Raw genomic sequence first — 20,942 nt, 5'->3', positions numbered from 1 at the left:
GTGGGATACTGCAATAACTTTGAAACTACAACAGAATTTTTCATGATATGTGGTACATGGATAGATGGCAATGCAGAGAATGCCAATGTCATTTAAATTTGTTCCTATGGCAACAAATGTTGTTGCTATGGCAACAAATAGTGCACGAATATGACACAAAGTGTCATCCTGCATTTCTTCAAAACAAGGAGAGATTGTTTCTTGAGAAATTTTACATAGACAGAGGGACAAATTGAGAACATGCTTGTTATCTTATTTTCTCCTCTTGTACATCATTTTGTCCGTCTGCATGTTGGTCCATCATTTGCAAATGGCGGATTCTTCAATAACTTAAAAATTGCAAATTCTAAAGACTTCTATTATGAAACCTTGTTTATAGATGGTAAGTAATATGGAGAATGTGAAGGTCAATTAACTTAGTTGCTATATAAAATTGTAGTTTCTTTGACACCAAGTACGACAACTACCCCTTTCAGTTTGGGACTTGCGAAATGCAAGAATAGATTATAGCGACGGGCTAGTAGGATCAAATGAAACAATGTTTCCTTATTATGCACCCGCAGTCACAATGTCTGCGTAAGAGTAAGGCTGAAAATATAAAAGTTGCTTTCATGACAACACTTAGTAACTATTCTGTGAAATATATTACTCTGAACAGTTAGCTGAAATCTGAAATAAGGTACATGTCAGATACTCTTGTCAGTACACACAAGCACAAGATTGTCGACAACTTAGTTAACTTGCATAAGGTAGTGCAGAGCATTTCAGCACTTTTGACAAATTACGTCTTCCTCGGCAGACTTTATCCAGGTTGCAAATGCACTTGAGGAGCTATTGGTACGAGACTCGGGTACTTGAGACAAAAACTATTGGAAAGGTTCCAATATATCAAAGATCTTTCTGGTCAGCCTTATTTATCTTGACTTGGAATTTTAGGAAAGTGGTAGAACACCCGACACCCATATGTGCCCGACCTAATGGGCAACCTTTTTTAGTATGTTCAAGAGGTGTAGCAGACGATGCAGGAATGCACATTATAGCCCTAATCTATATGTGAACAGATGGTTGATCAAGCTACTTGACATGTTTTGCTGTAAAGAAGAGTATCGAAAGCCTCCATTTATACCCCAGAAATATAATACGAACAGTTTGTTTGTAGGAAGATGTAGAAAATACATTTAAAAGCTTGATTCACCGGTAAGCGCGAGCTGTACTGGTTAGTTTTCTTTGACAAGACAGTGTTATTCTTACATTGGACTGCTTTTAAACTGGAAGTACAAATGGTAAATAGATAATATTTGTCGTCTTAAAACTAGTAATTTAAATTGGTATTAAAATTGTGTTTCGAATGTACCTGTGCTCATTAGAAAAATCCTCAAGTACTCACATTTAATTTAATTTTAATTTCAGTAAAATGTCCAGAAATAGATATAAAGAGCACATTTTTCTTGTAGAAATTATAGATTCTGCTCTTAATTTTATACCCCCGTTACACTCAGCCACGTTCCCACTACGTCGTAAAAACTAGCAGGACGCAGTAAGAACTTGTACAATGTAGAAGAAATACAGTAGATTCCGATAAGAACATGATAATTAATAATTATGGTCTTCATGAGTGTAGAGAACGCGGTCGAATTTTGGACATGTTCAAAACAAATGTAGTGAGAACGCGGTCTAATCAGGAAGCAGGAAGGACGTAGTAATGATGTAACTAAAACCTTGTAGGACATAGTACAAGCGTGGTGCGGACGGGAAAGGCTGCATGGCGTGCTCACTGCGCTGTCATTGGGTTATCATTGCGTTCTTGCTACGTCAATGAAGTTCTAACTACAACTTATCTACACTTGTGTGCTATGACCATGCTACGTGCATGCCACATTGTAGTATACCGCATAAGGTTATCAATACGTTCTTTCGGTTCTTAACACATCTCTGTCACGTTTGCAGCAGGTTCTCACCATGAATGGTTCAGATTCTGAAAATTAAGTATGAATACTGGATCCAATTCCCAATCACTTCGTTTTCAATCAGTAATGGGTATCGAACATCATCATGGAATTGCCATAAAATCATGGACTCAGCAGCACTGGCAGCTTGTAGTGGACGTTTGGACCTCCGTATATCCTTCACACTGCTTTTGCTTATTCCAACGCAGTCTCTCTATAAGACTTTTTTCTTCATTGGGGCGTTGGGGTGGGGTGGGGGGTCGTCGTTTATTGTAATTTATGGTTGTTGAGTGTAGATGCGGACACAATTATGTCAATATAACTTGCAGAAGGAATGAAAAAAAAGAGGCGCATGGCGTAGTATTTACAAGTAGCCGACGAATACACTGAAAAGGTGATAAGCATATGGTTAAAGCATGGTAAGCGAGAGGTGCAATCTGACTGATCGTACTAAAAATGTAGTAAGAACACACTGGACGTGAAGAAGCGCGTGGTAAGAAAATTAGTGTGAACGTGTTAGACACCGTAAGAACCTGGCAAGGATGTTAAAAGCACGCAGTATGAACTTTAGAAGTGCACATTTTTCAAGTTTGATCCCCGTCCCCACCGCGTCAAAATTTTCAGGACGCAGTATGATCTTCATGGTCTTTGCCTGAGAGTGATCAGGGCATTAGTGACTGTACATTATATGCTTATGACATTAAACTATAAAACCATTGTTATGGCACAATGTGCTACAATTTGACAAAAACAGAATATTACAGGGACATGCAAATGTAAATTTGATTACGCTGATCAACCGGCAATGACTTTTTCCCAAAGAAATCATGATGATCTGATAGGCCGGATGTTCACATGGTCTTATCACACTAACATAATTAATGAATTTAACATAAATTAATGAATTATATAGTTTTATTAAGTGTCATTACTTCTCTTAGTGTAAATAAATTGAAATGAATACAGCAACACTTACAAATTCTGAGTCACGAAAACTAATGACAAAGTGAAACACATGTCATTTATTCACTAATACACATTACAGACTAAAACTTCGTTTGCTCAAACTCTGATAATTCGAACACCATTCTTCAATTAATCTATCGTCAGGTCCCAAACAAATTCCTTTATAATATATTTTTCGATCACTCATACTACCGATAATTCGAATAAATTTAGTCGGTCCTGATGGGTTCCAGTTACCGAAGTTCGAATGTATTTATAATTAATTAATTTACAATTGTTGTAAATTTCTGCACATGACTGTTGCCATTTTAAACATTCTTGATATGCCAGTTACCATTATATACTAATTTTGATTCATATAAATGTATTATGACTTTTCTTCTGCTTAACAGCACATTTTATCCAAGGGAGACAACTTTTTTCATTTTTGTTGGAAGAGCGGTATTTTTGTTAATATAATATGTTTGGATTAATTCAGGCAGGTGGTTTTAGCTTATTATACTGATGACTGTAAGTGTCAATAGAAATTTTATATATAATATTATGTATTTTTGAAAATATATACATATATGGCGGCCATCTTGGATTTTTCGGCCATATTGGATTTTTCGGTGTGGGTCTCATGCTCATTTTTAGTATTTTGCCCTAAAGTAGTTATGTACCAAGTTTCATGCTTTTCCCATTTTTTGAAGTATTTTTACACCATTTTACTGTACTAGAAACAAGATTCACTGATAACTGTTCAGAGTTCCACAGCTCTGCCAGCACTTGGGGCATGGGATATGCTGCAAACTTGTTTTTTTTGCTAATGAACTGTGAAGCCTTTTAACAGTTATATATACATACTTTTTCAGTTGAAAGGTCTCCTTTTATAATACACACGTTGATTTTTGCTCTTCCTAATGGCAGTTTCTTTCTCTGCGAGAACATGGTATTTTGCCGTCTAGTCTGTTGTTTACCCTCTCTGCTGTATACCTGGCCTGACAAATGTCCGCTGGCTTCTGCTGGTCCAACAGATTAAATTCAAAATTTTATATTAGTACAGAAACTCTACATCATAACATTTTTTTGTAACACAATTAAAATCAAAATTCATTCAAGAAATTAATGCATTTCTCTTACCAGAAGGCCCCGAGAAAAAGACAAGTGTCGGAACTTCCTGTAACTGTAACTGAAACGCCATTTAAAAAATTGTTGATACACTGAGTTTAAATCTTCATACAGATTTTAGAGTGTCAGAAAGTTTATTTTGGCATACAATGACTTGCTGAAGGGAAATCTCTTGCCAGCATGTTTTAGCAGTTCATAAGCTGGACCATATTTTATATTTTATGTTTCTATTAAGTAATATTGTTTGAAATAATATACTTAAAATTTGAGAAAAGTTTTCACTTCAAGTTTCCTTTTTAGTAACTGAAATAAACAATTATCTACAACTTCTAAAACATTGTTTTCACAGAGCAGTTACTGCTGGAATCTGTGAAAGAGGTCAAGCCATTGGAAGACACTTGTGCGTTATTTTGATGGTTTCTCCATACATATGAAATTACACACAATTAGTTTAGTATAAAAACAGTCAATTTAAAGTAAAATCCTGTTATTTCACTTAAATTCAACAATTTGAAGTGTTTTTCCTGAGAGGCAACATTTTATCGCCACACAATATATGGTTAACACTGAAACTGAAATAATTAAAAAAAGGTAATAAAATTATTTTACTTCCCTGTATGGTTCAATATGCGCATCTAATTACAGTCTTAAAGTTTCATACATTACAAAACATTAGTTGCACCTTAAATTTGGAAAATAATATCAAGGAAAATTAAGTAAACTGGTGGTTACTACATACATGTAACGGTTCACAATTATTACTTCCCTGTAATCTTTCAAGTATCTCTTAACTTTTAGATATTCGATAACACTTGTAAACATATTATATTTAAACCATGACCGTGCGTGTATCTACAAGTTTAAATATGTTAAGCATATTACTTTTATCTTCCTGCAGTTAACATGCATGAATAGAAAATATATCTCTTGTCCTACAAGACAATATTTCATGCTGTCAATAAAAACAAAAGCTTTTTCTTACATTTTTTTTCATCCTTGTTTCAGCCTAAAAGTTTAAATTTTCTTTAACTTGGTGTTATTTTGAAAAAGTGACCTAGTTAAATTAGTCTTACAATGCTGTCAACCACTTTAAATTGGTGCTAACTTTAAGTTGTACGTTGTTTGCATGAATTTTCAGTTTTTCTTTTAAAAAGTTAATAATCTGGTATTTGTGACAACTGTGTACAGTCAATATCACAGTGTTCATTAACACACATTTAAGTCTCCTTTACAAATAAAAATAACCTTTATGTTAGTACTGAGTTCTGAATACTATTAATGGATCGCGATACTTTTATTTTAACGGTACTTGGTAAAATCCAAAAACAGGTAAAGCAGGGGTATTATTCGATAAGTGGTGTTAATTTGTATGTTATAGTATTCCTAACTCTAAATACGATGCATTACACCATAACAGATTTGTAGTCTAGTGGATAGTGTGTCGGACCTTTATTCTTTTTACGTTTGTATGGTGTAGGTTCGAGCCTTTTGTACGAGTCGTTATGTTTTAAACATAACATTTTATTTACCTTCATAATGTTTTTAACGATCGCAACTTTGGTTTCATTTTCCTTGCAAGAGTTTTCTTTATTCATTTTGCAATGTTAATAGATTCAATGTCTATTCTATAGTAGGAGATCCTCTGAAAAATGTCAATATGTACTCAGTATAAGTGCATGAGAAAATCATGATATAGTTTTACCTGGATTCCTTCTCCAGGTAAAAACATGCTGGAAAAAAAATAAAAATGCAGATCGTCCTGTGTTTCGAACCAGCATTGTAAGCTTACAAATCATACGTGTTAACCACTAGACCTGGCCACTACTTACATCTGTTTTGCGATGATATAAGATATTTGTCGTATGAGGTTTCCACCTGATTCCCTATTTTATTGTTATGGGCTGATCTGATATTAGTAAATAAAGGCCACAGTTATCGCGTTTTGTTAATACAAGTATCACCTATAATTAAGATATAAAATGGCCTCAAAATACAAAAGCCTGTAAACAACTAAATGTATTTAAAGTTGGCCAACAGAAAAAAAAATGAAATACCATTTTTTACTTTTATTTTTTGGGTTTAATGCCATTTTTCAACAGTATTTCAGTTACGTAATGCCGGGCAGATAACCTAACCTGCGTTCTTTGATTCTGTACCAGTACAAACCTGTTCTCTGCAAGTAACTGCCAACTTCCCCACATGAATCAGAGGCGGAGGACGAATGATTTCAGGCACAATGTCTTTTATCAAACTGTCTTGAAGAACATAAGCTTAGCTCAAGGATCAAACTCACGACCTCACGATCTGTAGATCTACACTCTCGCTATTGAGCAAACAAATTGTCATGGAAAACATACACATCGCCCAAGGATCACACTAACAACTGCGATCCGTAGATTTGCACTCTCCCTATTGAGCTAAATGGGAAGGTTTTTTGCCTTCCCAATATATAACAGAGGTTTACTTTGTTACAAAGTATGACGACAGTTGACAGACAAACGCCTGATAATAGTTGGCAGGAAATGAAATCAACCGGGGACAAAATTTGTACAGGACTAATCCTGCCCCGATCTTAAAATTAAATATATTTTGCGAATCATGTTAAAACTAACAACTCAAAAGCTGCACAAAGTCAATTTTTAAAGGGAGATAATTCTGTTGTTATTTTTCATCTTTTATAATTATGTTTTGCAACAGCTTTGAGATTCCTACTTTTACCAATTTGAAAATTAATCCCTATTCCATGCTAAAATATGTATCATCATCAAAGACGATACGTTTTATGCAGTCATCAGTCCTATTGACTTTTTGTCTATCTTTTTTTTGTGACAACAACAATAAGAGAAACAAAACATTTTGGTCCTGCAATAACTAATATTATTCTATATCTATTTTATTTATCCAATCGTGAACATTTATTTGCAACGCGTGACCATACAATATATTACAATATTAGACGCATGTATGTACAAAAAAAAAACCCTGTATTTTTTTCCGTATTTGGACAGTTCAACAGTCCCATGTTAAACATACGATAAAGCCCGAAATGCATAAAAATGTTCAGAATGTAAATCGGGTGAAGTAGGCGCTCTTTATAATGTACATAGTTTGATTATGCGTCTTGAAATCAGGGAAAGTACAAAAAAGGCAGAAATACAATATTCAGTGAATCATTTTTAATTTAAACTAAAATACAGATATAGAATGAAAAGGATATTTAACATTGTACTGTACAATACGAGATATATTTGGACTCATACCCCATCTGCTCATCCAATATGGTTTTCTCAGCTGGGTTCTAGTCCAAAAATATCTCCGTATTGTACAAAACAATGTAATTTTATTGATAAGATATAGATGCCTAGTCAAATTATGCTTGTTGTTGGAATAAAATGGAATAAAAACATACTTTGAATATCAATTCCTTTAATGAACATATTTTGTGTTCAAAAGTTGAAATCCACGACTTCATATCCCAATGAAATTGCCATTTTGACCAAAACCATGAAATTTCATGCCCACGAAATTAAATGATTTTACAGTATTATGAATGAATCATAATTAAGTAATAGTAAGACCCAGTTCACTTCCAGATATCATTTTAATATGGAATGGAAGACTATATATATCAACTAGATGTGTGTCCATGGGACACAGGTGAGCCGCACCCCCCCCCCCACCCCCCGCCACTGTAACATGGTTTTATGACTCAGGTTAAATAATTTTTAAGATGTTTAAGAACCTTATGTGTATAATTCACTTAGTTAGCCATAACTCTGGCCTAGCTCAGTAAAATCCTAAAGAGAACACTTCACAGACTATAAAAGTCTGGACAAAAAGTCTGGTCTTGAGTAATGAAAAAACTTAAAAAAAAAAAAAAATAAGTCAGGGGCCATAACTCCTAAACGACTGAATGAATCTGGACGCGAAACCCCAGGTGCACAACTGCACATGCTGACCAACATTCCTGTAAACTTTGGTGACTCTATGTCAAATACTTTTGGAGCTACTACGACACAACATTAAAATGACCAATTTTTAACTAAGTCAGGGGCCATAACTCCTACACGACTGAATGAATCCGGACGCGAAACCCCAGGTGCACAACTACACATGCTGACCAACATTCCTGTAAAGTTTTGTGACTCTACGTCAAATACTTTAGGAGCTAGGCGCGACACAACATTAAAATGACCAATTTTTACAAAGTCAGGAGCCATAACTCCTAGACGACTGAATGAATCCGGACGCGAAACCCCAGGTGCACAACTACACATGCTGACCAATATTCCTGTAAAGTTTTGTGACTCTACGTCAAATACTTTGGTGCTAGGCGCGACACAACATTTTCGGAAGGACGGAGGACGGACGGAAGGACAGACAAGAGCAAATCTATATGCCCCCACCACTCATGGGGGGGGCACAAAAATGATAATTAAATACACTAAACCTAACATGAAGTATCTGACCTGTCTGACTTTGACTTGTATGTCTTCTATAAATTTTCTTGTCTATCATTCAATTAGGGCAGTACCACTTATTATTCAAAGGGGTGTTTACTGAAAATTTACTGACTGAATAGGGAACAGTGCAGACCATGATCAGCTGCAGGCTGTCTTGGTCTGCACTCAGGTCACAAAAGCAAAACCACTTGCCACCAGCAGGCTAATTTAAATTAAGGTTAAGAGAAGAAATGTATTTTGTGCATAAACATGCTAACATTAAATTATTTCTTTTTCTTGAATTTTTTCAGACCTCTTCATCTTTCAACCTCACTTTTAATGTGACACATTTAATCTTAACTTATTAAAGCTCAGTCACAGTATTGTAGTTTGTCCACTTTTCCCCAAAAAATATTTTGTGAAATTGATCCTGTCCAGTTTCCACCTCAAAAGGCTTTTCCAATTGTTATATTTTTCTCTCAAAATTTACCAGAACAACTGATAAACCTTCAGTGTCAATTATGTGTTATCTTATATATTATTCCATTTATCGAAAATATTTGATCTTTCTATAAAGTTTAGTGGGTTTTTTTTATAACAAAATGTTATATTCAGCTAAAGTGTGTTAGAAAAAAAAACCAGAAATTGTCAGCTGTAAATCCTTTTATTTTTAACCTCTACCCTGCTAAATCTCTAAAACAAAACTGGTCCATCATTCAGTTTGGGTGGTACCACTTATTATTCAAAGGGGTATTCACTGAAAAGTTTCTGACTGAATAGCTAACAGTAGAGACCATGATCAAATGCATGGACTGGTCGCAAAGGCAAACTCTCTTGGTGCCAGCAGACTAAAGGTTAAAGTCATGTGCATAAGCCATCAAACGCAACTTTAATTTTGGCTTGTAATATTTCGTAAGATCACTAAAGTGAGCTGTCTAATTGGCTAGTTAAACAAGCATGATAAACCTCCAATCAATTTCGTATTTCACATACTTACTGTAGACCACTGTCAATTTGATTTTAAAGACAATCATCAGAGGGCATGTTTAGGTAATGCCAGTTATGATGACCTATTATGGTTGGGCAGTCTCACCCTTAAATAAATTACATTAAACATTTTTTTTTAAGTCCAAGCATTGATATGACTGTATCAAGTCAATAGTTTTATATTTTTTATATAAATATATCCATTTTAATAATTATTACAACTGTGTAATTTACACAAACTGCCAGATTAAGTTAGTTCTGCACATTTGGATCAAATTTTTTTCTATTTCATTAAACCCTGATTTTATTCACAACTTATATACCTGGAAAATTCAGCAGTAAAAAAAGATATGGTTGTGTGCTCGATTTTCTTCTGGACTGACTGGAAAATTTTTTGACCTCACACAAAGTTTCATAATGGGCATCTATGGGAAATTCAAAATTTTGATTAATATTTTTGCGAATAGAAATTTTTTTACAATGTAGATTTTAATAAAACTTCTCTCAGTCCTAAATAAACATATGGTCTGTAATATGGTGAAATAAAATATATAGGTGCGTGTGTTTTATTTTGAGTGAATAGCCCATGTTTAAAGAGATCCGCACATTGCAAAGTTTAAAAAATATTTCGAAATATTTCATGTATCAAATGTTCTTACATTATACTTTACCTTTAGAAAGATACCAATGTTGCGGTTTTAATAAATCTATTCACAGGTTGCCATTAATTCAAAAAACAATTTTCACTTCTGTACATGGCGTCAAGACTTTATTCTACACTTAACGGATAAAGACATTATGCCACTACTTCCAGTGGATTGAACATGTAGAACTAAGTCAATTTTTATGTATGTATCTACCTATCTCCATTACAGCCTAACCATTTGCTGGGACGTAGACACTTTTGTGTGCGTCAAGGATATCAGGGCAAATAAAAGGGAAAGGAAAATGTGTTAGTAATTTAAAAGATAAAAACAGGGATGAAGAGCAAGTTACAGTGAAGTATGTTCAATTTTGCAAATAGCAGTTTTGAAATGCTCACCGTTTGGAAGAAAGGGAACGTCAGGTTGAAGATTATTCCATAGGACTATAGTCCTGAGGAAAAAGGAGTATTTCTTATGACTGTGACTAAAAAATACCTGGAGCACCTGTGATAAATTACAGACTCTGTACCAGATTCAAGGATTTGAATGATAAGTCTATTTAATGTATATACTTTGTAACCATGGTAATCCTAATTAACCCTAACCTTTAGCCAGCATATTACAAATATATCATACACTAAATGTGTGCGGACATGCAATAATTTGCGTTGTTTTGCTGTGCGCTCTGACTGATAATCACTTCCCGACATGCGCAGATGACCGCTCGAGGTCTGCAATGTGCAACATGGATTTGTTTTAGTCAGTGGTTGCAGAGATTTACCTGTAAGACAGCAGATGGTAATGGCGTCAATTGCCTTGTTAGGGGGATGAGATAATCTTTTATGGGTATTGCAACCAGTTGAAATTTTATACATAAGAGGGAGCCTGGAGTCAATGCGTCGAAGGTCTAACCTGCCTAGCCTGTATAGCATGTCAGTGACGCAGGAAGTGCAGCCAAAAATGTGCTGCCCATCTTTAGACCATGATACTGTGACTCTAATTTGCTTTGTTATCTATTTTTATTTACATTGTACAGCTATATTTTTACACTCGTTCCTTAAGGCAATGTATTTTTCACCAAAAAAACTTCCATTTTCATTTTTGTGCAATATATAATTATTTCCTCCTTTTTAAAGCATTATCTATTGAATTAACCAATGAATTGACAACCAGTCCCATTCGGAAACATGCTCCTACCAGTTGCCATAATTTGATGTCAACTTCAAAGCTACACTCTTCCAATGCCTCTGTGGATATCAACTGGAGAGGGTTTTAAACAAGAGGACCATGATGGTCCTGAATCGCTCACCTCTTCCCATATGACCTAGTTTTGAGTATGACATCGTTTTTTCTATTATTTGACAAAGTGACCTAGTTTTTGAGCTCATGTGACCCAGTTTTGAACTTGACCTAGATATTATCAAGATAAAAATTCTGACCAATTTTCATGAAGATCCATTGAAAAATATGGTCTCTAGAGAGGTCACAAGGTTTTTCTATTATTTGACCTATTGACCTACTTTTCAAAGGTACGTGACCCTGTTTAGAACTTTACCTAGATATCATCAAGGTGAACATTCTCACTAATTTTCATGAAGATCTCATGAAAAATATGGCCTCTAGAGAGGTCACAAGGTTTTTCTATTTTTATACCTACTGGCCTAGTTTTTGACCGCACGTGACCCAGTTTCAATACTGACCTAGATATCATCAAGGTGAACATTCAGATCAATTTTCACGAAGATCCATTGAAAAATATGGCCTCTAGAGAAGTCAAAAGATTTTAATAATTTTAGACATACTGACCTAGTTTTTGACCGCAGTTGACCCAGTTTCAAATCTGACCTAGATATCATCAAGATGAACATTCAGACCAACTTTCATACAGATCCCGTGAAAAGTATGGCCTCTAGAGAGGTCACAAGGTTTTTTTATTATTTGACCTACTGACCTAGTTTTTGACCACACGTGACCCAGTTTCAAACCTGATCTAGATATCATCAAGGTGAACTTTCTGACCAATTTTTATGGAGATCCATTCACAAGTATGGCCTCTAGAGAGGTCACAAGGTTTTTCTATTTTTAGACCTACTGACCAAGTTTTTGACCGCACATGACCCTGTTTCGAACCTGACCTAGATATCATCAAGATGAACATTCAGACCAATTTTCATATAGATCCCATGAAAAATATGGCCTTTAGAAAGGTCACAAGGTTTTTCTATTATTTGACCTACTGACCTAGTTTTTGACGGCACGTGACCCACTTTCGAACTTGACCTAGATATCATCAAGATGAACATTCAGACCAACTTTCATACAGATCCCATGAAAAATATGGCATCTAGAGAGGTCACAAGGTTTTTCTATGATTTGATCTACTGACCTAGTTTTTGAAGGCACGTGACCCACTTTAAAACCTGACCTAGATATCATCTGGTTGAACATTCTGACCAATTTTCATGAAGATCTCATGAAATATATGGCCTCTAGAGAGGTCACAAGGTTTTCTATTTTTAGACCTACTGACCTAGTTTTCGACCACACGTGACCCAGTTTCGAACTTGACCTAGATAACATCAAGATGAACATTCAGACCAACTTTCATACAGATCCCATTAAAAATATGGCCTTTAGAGAGGTCACAAGGTTTTTCTATTATTTGACCTACTGACCTAGTTTTTGATGGCATGTGACCCAGTTTAAAACTTGACCTAGATATCATCAAGGTGAATGTTCTGACCAATTTTCATGAAGGTCTTGTGCAATCTATGGCTTCTATAGAGGTCACAAGGTTTTTCTATTTTTAGACCTACTGACCTAGTTTTTGATGGCACGTGACCCAGTTTCGAACTTGGCCTAGATATCATCAAGGTGATTATTCTGACCAATTTTCATGAAGATCTTGTGAAATATATGGCCTCTAAAGAGGTCACAAGGTTTTCCTATTTTTAGACCTACTGACCTAGTTTTAGAAGGCATGTGACCCAGTTTCTAACTTGACCTAGATATCATCAAGATGAACAATCTGACCAACTTTCATAAAGATCCCATGAAAAATGTGACCTCTAGAGTGGTCACAAGCAAAAGTTTACAGACGCATGGACGGAAGACGGACACCGCGCGATCACAAAAGCTCACCTTGTCACTTTGTGACAGGTGAGCTAAAAAAACTATGCATGGCAGAGTGAGGAACGCGTCTTAAAGTTCAACGTGCGTGTTGTTAAACAGGTCCCAGAAAAGTCACAAATTAGCTATATAGCTAAATCTAGCTATAAAATCTGAAAGCAATAATGCAAAATATGTCGAAATTAAATGCAAAATGGTCATAATTGCGTCCAAATGGTTTATAAGATGAAAGACAATAGCAAAAAAACAAGATCTTTGCGGTCACATTTTCATCAAATGCAGCAGTACTTTGCGATAAATCATTGGTGAATGTTTCACTTGTGAGAATCATCAAAACATAAGACAAATTTAGTAATGATCGATTTTTCTCAGAAATTCGCAACATGTGAAACTGAAACTGCAAAGATCTATGTTCTTCATAATCATTTTAACAGGTCCCAGAAATCTTACAAATTAGCTATATAGTTTAAAATAGAAACAGCTATAAAATCAATAACAATTGTTCAACATATGTCAATATGTGAAATAGTTGTTATCCCATTCAAACAGTTTATGAGGCAAAAGACAATCCCAATTCTATATGGAACAAACTATTATCATAAGTCTATAATATCTAACTGGCACTAACCTGTTCCACATGTACTTTCCTCAGCTCCCATTACATAATTTAGACCAAGTACTGTATAAAATTGTAATCAAGTTGCTTTGTCACTGTCAGCATGGTCAGTCACTTATTTTAATCAAAGAAACTTTATAAAATACATTTTTATACATGTTATACTGGATACTAAAATTCTCAAACTTCATGAAGTTTAAATGATTTCGCCAGAGTTATAATTAGCACTACTGGTATATGATAAACAAGTAAAAAAAAAACACTTGTTACCCTGGATATAGGCCGCAAAACCGAAAGAGGAAGGGGAAAGAGGACGGTTAGCCTCTGTACTTTCGTTTTCTGACAATAAAAACAAAAGTTTCCGAAACAGCGGGGTTGTTCCTAATCCCCGTACCGTACCCGTACCGTACATCCATCTTCGGGAACATTCGGAAGCTGAAGTCTATATTTAGAAATATATTTCGCGGTTGTTATTTTTTATGGATATATAATAAGTAAACTAAATCATAAAATATAGTGATATTAAATAATCAAACGGCAGATAAATTAGGCTCTTTTGTTACATGCAATGTCGATTTTTAACAGAGGATGGACACGAGAGGGTAGGGTGTAGAAATGACATGTAACTTAATTGCGTTCAGCATGTTGATAATAAACATTTGAAATTCCTTGAGATAAAACTACAGACTGTTCTAATCTTCTTCTTTTTCTTCTCTTTATTATTACTATTTTATGAAATCCCTGTCATCAGCAGAATGTTTTGCTAGTATATCTAATTCAGTTGTATATCTAATTCAGTTTGAAAATGCCTTCCAGTCATAATCGTTAATGATTGTTGGAAGTATCATGTAGATGTAGATGATGCATTAATTAAGTTTATATGCTGAAAGGAATGAAAGAACCATTTTCTTGGAAGTTTTACTAATATTTCAAGGGCGTACCAGGGGGTGGGAATGCGACGGGTGCGATCTCACCCTCCCCCTTTTCAGCATAGCTTGCACTTTTCATTATATTTCACCATATTTACGGCATTATTTCGTAGTTTAGATGAAAGAATAACCGCGAAATATATTTCTAAAAATAGACTGAGGTTTCCGTACTTGTCCGCCATTCTCCGTACAAAACCGAGAGTTCCCGAAGATGGATGTACGGTACGGGTACGGTACGGGGATTAGGAACAACCAAACAGCGACACAATAACGGAAAGGCTCCTTTACGCGGAAACGGCATAACGTGATGCCACATGTTTATTATGTCTCCCGCCACACAGTGGTGTGGGAGACATATTGATTTACTGCTGTCTGTGTGTCTGTTTGTCTGACACAAATCTTGTCCGCACCCTATAAGTCGAACATTTCTCATCCGATCTTCACCAGACTTGAACAAAATGTCTAACAAAATGTGTTTGACCATAAGACCTCGGCCAAGTTCGATAACTAGCCAAATCGGCACAGGCACTACGGAATTATATGGCCCTTGAATTACCGAAAAATCAGCCTTTTTACTCTTGTCCGCGCTTTAAGTTGAACATTTCTCATCCGATCTTCACCAAACTTAAAAAAATGTGTTTGACCATAAGACCTCGGCCAAGTTCGATAACTAGCCAAATCTGTCCAGGCACTTCGGAATTATGACCCTTGAATTACCCCAAATCAGCCTTTTTACTCTTCAAAGGTATATTTATAGCGAGTAAACAGTATATAAAGGCTGATTTACTATATAGATGATAAGGCAGTTGTGGGAGACATGCGCTTTTCTCAAAAGCAGCTCTAGTTTTTTTTGTTTAAACCTATTTATACCCAACAATGTACATAGTTATATTAACATACTAACTTTCAAGTACAGTTGATGGAAAGGATTAGAACGAAAGACAAGTCTTATACATGTAGAGTTCTTCTCCTATTTTTTTCTTCATACTTCATACAACAAATTAAAAAAGAAAACAAATTATGAACATTTTTTTCCAAAAGAATTATAAACAAAATATGAGTCAGTGCAAAAACATAATTTTGACTGTTTTCAAGACTGGGAACTTGAATGGCTCATGTCATTTAACCCTGATAAGTGTGAAGTTATCCATATAACCAACAAGCAATCACATACACCATCCATGACACCTGGCTGAAACCTATTGAAGGCGCTAGATATCTCGGAGTGACTATCACACCCGATCTTTCTTGGAAAACCCATATGAAAAGCAAACTCCACCGTGGTATTCATTCGCAAGTTTACCAATTTAAGTGCCAAAACAACAGACTTACGGGACCGCCTGCCTCAATATGCCGTAAATCAGTCTATATCTACCTCGAGAGCTTCTTCTTCTTCCAGTACTGTACATGGACAACTCTGGAGCATCGTCGTATAAGTGAAACTTTACAAGGTTGATGTGAGGCGCAAACAAGTGCATGTAAATGGTAAAACCGCTGGTGTATTTACACTGGATTGCAAACGATGCCCGCATTGAAAGCTTCTATGGCAGTGGCTCCTGTCAGATGAGCTGGCAGAGTGTTCCATAACCGTAAACTGGATGGAAAGAAGGAGTGCCAGTACGAATCTGTTCTGCAGAAGGGGACCCTGAATATTGTAGTGGTAGCCCTATTGATGGCAGATGAGGTGTGATATTGAGAGGCAGAGTCTATGTCCACAAGACCGTACACAATACGGTATACCATGATGGCATTTGCGTACCATCTACTGCAAAGTTTGCCAACCTAGCTAATTGATCATGTTGCTGGTGCTGCTGGTGGTAATCCTCAGTTACAAAGCGAGCGGCTTTTCGATGTATAGCTTCAAGTGGCTGAATACACGTCTGAGTGTGGGGACCCCAGGCTGGGGCTGCATATTCCAGTTTGGGTGGGTCAGCGACGAATAACATCTCTCATTAATGCTACTTGGACAGCTTTGTAGGTTGCGGTGTTCGACAGCTAGGCTGTTGTTTGCTTTCTTGACCACATTCTCAACATGGGTTTTCAGGAAAGGTCCTCAGACAGGGTTACTCCCAAGTACCTTCCAGTCTTTGCAACCGCTAATTAATATGTGACCGTGAATCGTGTAGGATGCGCACGATGGATTTCTCTTGCGGGAGAACCTGATGACTTCACATTTGCTGGGATTGAAAGACATCTGCCAGTCCTCTTCACGTTTCTGGAGTCGGTCCAGGTTCTTCTGTAAGGTCAAGGAATCCTGCGAAGACCTAATCTTCCTGTACAGTAGGCTGTCATCAGCAAAGAGTCTAGTGATGGAAGAGACTGTTGCTGGCATGTCGTTAATGTACAGGAGAAAAAGGAAAGGACAAATCACGGACCCCTGAGGGACACCGGAGGTAACAGGTGCAGGTGCGGATGACTGGTTCTCAACGGCCACTTGTTGCCTCCTGTCTGACAGAAAACTTCGTATCCAGCTTTAAGGCTGTTCTGGGAAACACCAACACATTCTAAACATCAGACTGTTTTATCAGTACAAAGATGATGTAGATGTATATAATTGTCCATTACGGCTGCGCATGTACTGTATTTTAATCAGATCGCGGGTATACTCTTCTGGAGTGAGGCGATTACTTAAGATGATGATGATGATGATGATGAAATTATGGACCGATCTGGTGGCTAACAGACATGGAGTGACATTACTGAACCAATTACATCTTAAACAGAACTAGATCTATATTGTTAGGTTTTTTGTCTGTTGTATTTTTGACAAGTACGCATTGTATCTAAAACAACTGCCCGTTTATTGTCAGATATACAAATGCGTATTTATTAGTTCTTTGATCAGATACAAATTTTATCTACAGACAATGGTCTAGTGCACTGTCTGCATACGAAACTAGGGTTCGCGAGCTCGAGGTCCCTCTCATCCAAATAACTTTAACTAACATACAGATAAGAGTCCCATGTGTGGGTGCTTTACACAGCCTCCAAACACACACACCTGGCCGATGTCGAACCGGTATGGTTTTCATATGGACCCAATATCAGCACTGCAAAGTTAACGTAATATTGGTGACAGAATGAAAGTGATTAGCTACCAATATCATACACAGATACTGGCCTAATGTCACCAGTGTTTGCTGGTTGCAGTACACCTACATGATTAACATATATATATATATACACAAACATACATTGATAGTTAATTAACATATTCAAATAATATCCTTACCTACCAAAAAATGTTTAATACAAAATGTAGTACACTAGTGCTTAAGCCGGATTCCACGTCAAATTCATGGAAACTTAATTCGTGGAATATTAGAACAGGAAGTAAATCACTGACACTAAAACAACCGATCGATGATAACACTAGGATTTTGGAGACAGAAAAAAGATCTTTTGCCCGAACAGTGTTTTTTTCTCCATAAAAGCAAGTTAAATGGTTAACAAAAAACAGCGAAACACTATTTACGTATGACATTTTTACTGGTGTTGGGATCTAGTGTTTTCTCTTAATTATTACAGCCTTGAACTGTCTTAAAATATAACAGTAACAACTAGTTCTAAAGAAATAAAACTACTAAAATGTCATTTTAACGATATCTGCAATAAAGTGAACAAAATCTACAGATTATAGAAGGTTTTATCTAAATGTCACTTTGAGAGATATTACCATGTATACTAGCCTTTTTTCTAATTTATTGTAAGGCTTCATTGCTAGAAACTATCAGTTTATACCCCATTTCTAGATATTTGTTTCTACACTCACCCAAAGCTTCTCTTTTCTCGACATCTTCAAAGGATGCATGTACCACTGAATTGAAGCTATGCTGTCTGTTTGGAAAGTGGACGCTTGTACACAGTTCATCTTCCTTAAAAAAGAAGACGAAACATAGATTACACCACCCTTGGATAAATGATAATCAGACAATGTATATGTCATATGTACCTGCTTTTGGTTGAAGTTTCGAATTCATTTCGGATCACTTGAGCAAGCCTATCAGTAGTTATCACACGGATATTTTTAAGCTGGCTTCAATCATGTATCGACGTGCAAGATATCTGCTTGTTCGAACTAGTACAGACATCTTTAATTGTCTTTCAATGCACGCCACGGATGCTGGTTCGAATAGCATAAGGGTCATGCAAGAACAATCCAGCCAGTCAGCAAAAATATTTATATGTTCTTCCTAAACAAATCACATTTACACATGTAAACGCTGGAAAGTTTCCTTGTAGCTGTAATGTTGGTGCAACCATCTTTTAACACAAGGTGCACAGCTACCTGAATCTACTAAAATCTCTGTTTAAATGTTTATTGATTAATGTACAAACAGTTATATACATAATATGTTACAAAAGCGGAGATGTTTTCATTACAAGCTCAACCTTCCGTTGTAGCTTAATAAGGTATATTTATAAACAATGCAGTTGCAAGAGAAATAAAAACATCATCGGAATAAAGGTCTTAATATAGAAAGTTGGCGTTCTAATTTAAAGTGTGAATATTGACTACGAACTATGATATGTACGGACTGGCACATTGTGGGATTAGATTGGGCGTAAAAAGAAACTAACCCCATACCTCAACATCACTGTCTTCTGTAGGATAAGTTATTTGGTCTCCACCTACTTGTGTGTGAGGATAAGGAAATGGCGGAAACATTCGAGAGTGCTCCGTCCATGGCACTTCTTCGTCCCAGTCCGACGGTCTTTCAATTTCAAATCTACGTGACATCTTCAATAGAGAAATCATGCAAATATCTATAAATATGTTTTTGGGCATATCTGGTTGCCTTGTCAATTTAACGCCATAAAAATATTATGTATGGTGATTTATTCATTTTAAAGCATGTTTTGTATGCGGCGCTTCATTCTGTTTTTTTTTTTTTTAAATAATTCAGCCACAACAAACCTCCAGCTGAATTTATTTTCTTACTAAAGTAGACCCAAGATACCTCGAAAAGATTGCGCTTAATTCTATTGCCTTACAATTCAGGCCTAAATGGGCCTTATTGACCTGCAACATACGATATGCAAATTTTACTTCCTTAACAATACTGAACCAGTCCTTACAAGTTTAATTAATTTTCTCAGCAAATTTAGAATAATAAATAATAAATGTCCTTAAAAAGTCAACTACAACAATCCCATAACTTAATTAATTTCCCCAACGATTCAGATCTGATAGACTTAAATGTATGTGGCTACATTTATTTCCTAAACAATTCAGCTACATATATATTAACTCCTACGCTCAAATTATTATTTTGCATACCATTCAGCTCCAACAGGCATCCTTTATATACAGGAGACTTAACCTTCAATGTTAACAAATGCACATATCGGTTCGGCTCCAACAGACCCTCATGTATTGTGCCTAAATTTTATCCATAACTGTTAAGATCCAACAAGCCTTCTATGCAGAGCATTTAATCTATTTCCTGAACAAATAATCTGTTACCGCCTCTACGCATTTCCATCTTTTGCTTCCAACATACTATATTAATTTCTTTAAACGATCTGGCCTCCCCATGCCCGCTTGTATTATGCCTGCAAAGTTTACATAAGAAGATTCTTTGGGGTCATAGAACGCAACATAGCTCTATTTCCATGATGTTTTATTTTAACAGAATCACGCTATAACTGGCAAAATGAAGTGCATTAGAAAATATTAATTATTTACCTGTACACGTTCAGAAATATCCTACACGTTCTTTAAGGACATGGACTATCATAATGGACTGTATCGTGTTCCTCAAGTACGTGTCCAGGCAAAGTTAACTACAAGCAGTTGTCCAGTTATCTCCTCTAAATTGAATAGGTTCGACACTACATCACTTAGAAAACTTCGTGTTTAAAAGGAAAATATGCAATGAAAACTTCCGTACCTCAGGAAACCGATTAGCATGTTACGATCATGCAGCGATTTGCAATAAATTCCCAAAATACAAGTATAGTAGGCGGGATTTATATGTTGGTTTGTTCCCAAAGTTAGCTAAAGACTCCCATCCTAGAGGTCGCAGATGTGGCGAGTGGTCTTAGTACACGTAATTTTTCATAAACCTTATGTTCATGTTAGAAAGTTCTTAATATTGAATAGGTTGATATAGGAAAATAGTGATGAACGCACATCAAACATATAGTTTTGTGACACTATCTCTAACAAT

At 35.9% G+C, this 20,942-nt stretch overlaps 1 protein-coding gene across 3 annotated transcripts; it reads right to left on the bottom strand.

Moving 5' to 3' along the window:
* Nucleotides 1–3,284: 3,284 nt before the first annotated feature.
* On the bottom strand, nt 3,285–20,607 carry LOC128546208 (uncharacterized). 3 transcript variants are annotated; one of them, XM_053543097.1, is made up of 4 exons: nt 20,459–20,607; nt 19,358–19,510; nt 18,542–18,644; nt 3,285–3,913 (listed from the first exon to the last, which is right to left on the bottom strand). In XM_053543097.1, exons 2-4 carry the CDS (start codon nt 19,508–19,510, stop codon nt 3,738–3,740), a joined length of 432 nt encoding a protein of 143 aa, XP_053399072.1. In that variant the 5' UTR covers nt 20,459–20,607; the 3' UTR covers nt 3,285–3,737. The 3 variants fall into 3 exon arrangements, 1 of the variants encoding a protein (XP_053399072.1); XR_008370942.1 differs by lacking the exons at nt 18,542–18,644; nt 19,358–19,510; nt 20,459–20,607 and adding an exon at nt 14,111–14,221; XR_008370941.1 differs by lacking the exons at nt 18,542–18,644; nt 19,358–19,510; nt 20,459–20,607 and adding an exon at nt 13,853–14,104.
* Nucleotides 20,608–20,942: the final 335 nt, after the last annotated feature.

The sequence above is a fragment of the Mercenaria mercenaria genome, chromosome 5 (assembly GCF_021730395.1).
Source record: "Mercenaria mercenaria strain notata chromosome 5, MADL_Memer_1, whole genome shotgun sequence".
Classification (NCBI taxonomy): domain Eukaryota; kingdom Metazoa; phylum Mollusca; class Bivalvia; order Venerida; family Veneridae; genus Mercenaria; species Mercenaria mercenaria.
Note: the sequence above shows the minus strand (reverse complement) of the source record. Positions and strands in the feature narration are given on the sequence as shown.